Source organism: Acyrthosiphon pisum, chromosome A1 (assembly GCF_005508785.2).
Source record: "Acyrthosiphon pisum isolate AL4f chromosome A1, pea_aphid_22Mar2018_4r6ur, whole genome shotgun sequence".
NCBI classification, from domain to species: Eukaryota; Metazoa; Arthropoda; class Insecta; order Hemiptera; family Aphididae; genus Acyrthosiphon; species Acyrthosiphon pisum.
In genome coordinates, this window is record NC_042494.1 from 136,233,661 (window position 1) to 136,239,215 (window position 5,555).

At 30.7% G+C, this 5,555-nt stretch overlaps 1 protein-coding gene across 2 annotated transcripts in view; it reads right to left on the minus strand.

Moving 5' to 3' along the window:
* The window catches only part of LOC100573057 (radial spoke head protein 3 homolog), an 18,548-nt gene extending 13,455 nt beyond the window's left edge, over positions 1-5,093 (minus strand). Inside the window, exon 1 of one of the 2 annotated variants that reach the window (XM_003248294.4) lies at positions 4,714-5,093. In XM_003248294.4, the coding sequence (XP_003248342.1) occupies positions 4,714-4,856 (143 nt within the window). In that variant the 5' untranslated portion in view covers positions 4,857-5,093. The remainder of the gene's footprint in view (positions 1-4,713) is intronic. The other variant, XM_029488407.1, reaches the window with a different exon arrangement.
* Positions 5,094-5,555: the final 462 nt, after the last annotated feature.

Below are 5,555 nucleotides of genomic sequence, written 5' to 3' on the forward strand. Positions count from 1 at the left end.
ATAAATGGTAAAACAAGTAGGTACGTCAAAAGTCGTAATCAATATTTACGACGTCGATAAAGTCGATAGATGGTCAATTTTAACATTTCTGGAAATTTAATAAGTACATTTATAAAATATGTACTTATTAATAAAATATTTAGAAATATGTATTTACAACCAAATATGTGAAAATATGTAACATAAAAAATTGTCATTTTATTCAGGGTGTTATGAAACGTGCTTATTTTTAATCAGGACAAAGATATCTGCATTCAATAAAAATATGTATTTACATAAAAATCTGCGCCCTGGTTATAATACATTTATGTTGTATTACTGGTCAAATTAATGAAAATACGAAGCTTAATTAACTCCCATGATTATAAATACAAAACGTCAATCATGGTATGTACCGAAATCGTTCTGACGCTAAATGAATAGGTTTTCGTAAATTTGTAACTTTTTAATTTTCTTCAGATCATGGGGTATTGCGCGACCATTTCGAGCGTGTCACGCTTTAATGTGTTTCCTACTTACGATAGCAGAAATCAAGAGTACTTACCTACCTGTATGTATTTTTTCGAGCGGTTATAAAGTGCACAACGACACGAACAGACCTTGACCGGAGTAAAAATTGTTTGGCTTTTTAAACGAGTGGGTAAGTAAAACAATATTATAATAAAGAAATTTAACGATGTCTAACATATAATATTATAATAATATGACATTTTATTACTGAAAACGTGCAAATTAATTGCAGCATATCTGAACCGTGTTCACAATATTATGATATAACTATATTAGTCACGAAACGAAATTCGTGCGGAATATAGTTTCGAAGTAGGTAGTTAAGTAATCATATAACTATTAATGAAATATAATTCTTGCGTGAAATGTTCGTTAAAACATTATAATACGTCTACTATAATTTATTGTTATAAATTGATATTATAAGTAGTTAAACTGTGCAGTTGTAGGAGTGAAAATTTATAATGTTTTGTTTTTTTAATCAAGTGCCTATAAAATAATTTACAATTTTTATTTAGGTTAGGGACAGATACGCTCAAAAAAAAGAGTAGCGTATAGTGCAAATATTTATTTATTTTTATAAGATGTATACTTTTTATTTATTTATTTATTTTATAGCACTTCGACCCATGACCCAAAGTACAGAACAATATATTATAAATTATATGTGCACAAGAAAAATGTAAACTCTAAACATTGTTTACATAATGTTAATGGAAAGAAAACGAGAGGTTAGGTTAAAATAGGTATGCATTATCTTGAACATCAGTCAATTTTGGGAACAATATTTGTGGGAACCAATTATTGGTGGTGCATGAAGGTGTATTAAAAAGGGATATGTTGTTCGTGACTGAAAGATAGGAATTTTGAAGTTAAATTGACTGAGCAATACGTTCTTCAGAGTCTATACCTTCAGTGCCGTTAGTCATTTTTCATAGGAACACTTGGTTTACAGAAACACGTCTATCGGGCTATAGGATTGATAGTCCTAGAATGTTAAATAACAGACCATAATTATTAGGACTATGGTCAATGCGCAGTACCTTAGCAGCAAAAATTTACGTTGTACTCTTTGCCCCTTTATACCGGGTTCTTATGTTTCAATTGGTGTTATCAAATTAAATTCCAAATAGAGATCCTTTTTATAAAACCGATTGTCTTCAGAGCCTTACAGCAAGATTATAATAACCCGATCAAGTGTGACTCCTAGATAATTTACCGTACTACTCGAATTAGTGAGTAATAAATCGTAAAGAGTGTATTTAAACACAATGGGAACTTGGGTTCTATGGAAGGTCATACATATTATTATAATGCCACTTTGAAATATTAAACTAAAATTTAAATACTATATCTGTACTAAGGCAGTAAGGTTTTAAGGCACTACGATAATGACAGATACATCTGTTTTAAGACGAGTTTTTTGTAATTAAAAGGGAGGAATTACAATAGGTAATGTTATCCAGAAATGCAACTAGACATTAGGACAAGGGTAAAGACGTAAAGTATTTTAATATTGATGTGGTAAGTGAAAATTTAGATCGATGACTCAAAAGCGCCATTTTTTGTACAGTGTACATTACACCGGCTTGAGTTCGAGATGATTATGGATATTTATGGAATTCGTATATAGAATATTACGATTTTATTTAATAACATAGACTACGGATGTGTTTGGCGAAGAGGGTTGGTCCGAAATGTAAGTATTTTTCTAAACACAAAAAACACAACATTTTAATAATGCAATATAATACGCAAACGGTAACGTTTTACATTTTTACGCCATAAAAGGCCACTATGTTTTAATATATGTATACAAAGCTATACTTCTTTTTAGTGTTTTTAACGGGAGAATAAAGGTGTATATGAATGTGTACAAAGCACCGTGTAAAGCACGCGAATTCGTAAGTTGATTAAAAGAAACCGATAAGATAAACATTTCGGTTCCAAGGTTTTTCCTTTGAAATATTATCACAAATTATTGTAGAGTAATGTATCTAAAAATGACGAGTCGTTTAATATATAGTTTAAAAGATATACTTTGTATTATTGTTATACATTTTAATAATAACAAAATTATATGTGTTCAGTGTTTAGAAAATTAAAAAAAAAAAGGTCTCAATAATTTGCATTAAAAACAAACTGTTATCCTTCTTTATTTCAAGTTTTAAACGAAGTTATTGAAATACAGTTAGATATTCTTATTTATTTATAAAAATGATTAGGTAATAATTCAAACCATTACTTACAACGTTAACTATCATATTATACAATTATTATGGACAGTATTAGAAGTTTTATTTAACCACTGTTTATTTGTTACAATAATATTATGATTTCACTTTTCTTATTCGTTAATTATATTTTATTTTGATAACAATATTGTATAATATATTATTATTTATTACATTTTAACAATAGGTAACCATGTTTACTAGGGTAATGCAATATTCCCAATAGTGGTGTACCTAAATAGCCTATATAAGACGCCGTGTTACAGAAGTTTAATTTTTGAATTCATCTACTTAATATTCTATAGGAATTATTACAATATTAAAATATTATTCTTCATGTTAAGATTCTGAATTAAACAATTAAACAGATAAATATAAAATATCAATAAACTAAAGTAAAGACTAAGACCATGGTCATTATATTTAAGACTACAATATCGGTACAATAATAATAAAGCAACACGCACTATAAAATGTATTGAATAATGTAACATAAATAATAAATATAAACCTACTTGAGTTCCATTATTATTATTATTATTATTTTGAGGCTTACGCGACTAAATCTATTTATTTTTTTAATTTTATTTTTTAGCGGATGAAATTGATAAAGTTATTTTAATTATAAATCTTGATTAAAAAATGTATATTATACGCAAATCTAAATAAATATTATAGTATAAGTAAACATTCAGCTTTAACAAATATCTAACGACAGTGGGCATTGACTTTTAAACTTAATTAGAATTTACATTAGTTAATTTTCGGGTTAATTTAATAAATTAACAATTTAATTTTTTTTTTTTATTAATGAACCCGCGGAAACTTAGGCCATTGGGTGGTTTTTAATGGTACAACACTGTAGGGGAGGGTACTATAGGTTTTTGTTAATACGTGTGTTTTAGTTTGGCAGAATTTGCAAGTGGGCACCTGTAGGTATCTGCCATGCCCGTGTGGGGGATGGCGGTCTCTCTCTCCAGACACCGTGACTGCCCGAAGATAAGTCCGAAGATAAGTCCAGAGACCGAGGTTCGAACCGGTGACGGTGCGTGTCGCAACCAACTCCTTAGTCTGCTCTGCAACTCCTCCCATCCCGCCCCATTTATATTTACCATACATTGAAATATCAATTAGTTATTATCAGTTCACTTTATAAATGACTCGTCAAAAATTAAAATTCTATATGAATAATTGTATGATTAATCACTTGCTGACGTAAATATATTTTGTTTATTGAGCTTGAGCCCGGCAACTTAAGCCATTATAGCTGTTGGTTTTTTGTTAGTTTGTATGTTGTTAGTAGGGGGAGGAACGGTTGAAAACATATTTTTGTATGGGTGGCATGGATTCGTTGCTGAAAATCTCGGGTGGTCACCCATCCGGGAACTAGCAACGCCAGCTGTTACGTACACTCAGTGCGTTTCCGCAGTTGAGTGTACGCACTGCGCCACATCAATCCACGTGACGTAAATATAATATACATCGACTAAACAATTTCAAATAATGAAATAAATAATTTTATAATATTTTGGGATAAAACAATAACAATACATAATAATTAGGTATATATGCAATCATGCATACAATAATTATTGTAAAAATAATCAATAGTCAGAGTCTGGAAATTGAAAATCAAACGGTCCAAAAATAACTTTAATGATAAGGACTTAAAAGCTATCTCAATTTAAATAGAATATGTAGAAAATAATCTTTGAGAAGGGATCGCTTTTCGATTTTTTCAAAATAAATAATATGCTCAATATGAGTATAAAAAGCAATTACTAAATGACAGTAGTAAATAGTAAAACAGTAGTTATATTATACTTATGGTATTCGTGATAGTTAAAAAATTATAGTCGAGTTTAGGTTAGGGGATCGTGAGTTATGGGAACCAATGAATTTCTAAAATATATTAATAATAATATTCTGACGTTTTATAATAACTCGTCGGTAGATAGTCAACACTCACTTGTCTCGATCCAACTGGGCTTTCATAGACAGGGCTTGCGGCTGACTGGAGAACGTGTACGGTTTCTTGTTGCCAGCCCCGCGAAACTGTAACATTTCGGTTTCCAGTTGTCCAGGACTCTCTTGCTGAGCCGAGCTGATCATTTTCGGGGGATTCGAACTCTAAACACACGTCTGATAATAATTGTATTTATACTTTACTCACTGTCACGATCGTTATTTAATTTTCTGTTTCGTTTTTATTATATTGTTTATTTCGTTCGCTGTCGTCTCGTCGCTATAATTATTCTTTGCGAACGGAAAGAATAATTATGGTAACAATACAATATTGTAATAGCCGACGGCGATAAGCGCATTTAAAAACTATACGACTGTTAATAGGTGAAACGTGCGACCCGATGGTTATATCGAACAGTAAACATAATAATTTTAACTGTTGCCAAGGACTACGCGTCAATATAGATCGGGGAGATTTAAAATAAAAATAATAGTTATTATTATTGTTATTATTAATATCGTTGCGTGCACGCGTTACGCCACCGCGCTCTAGCGGACGGTCGGTGTGACACGCGTTGGGTCGCCGCCCGACCTCAAGATGGTGTCGTATGTTTCGAAATCAGACGTCACGGGATAAAAATATTATTATATTGCAGATTACAAAAATGTATTTAAAATAAAATATTATATTATACCACTCAACAAAACATCAATAAATATTATTATTAATATAACGCGTACTGCTCCCGTGCACACAGATTCGAGAAAATTCCACGAGTAGTAAAATATCTGTCGAGATTTTCGATAACAAAATTATTTAAATAGGTACGCATATCGATACATCTA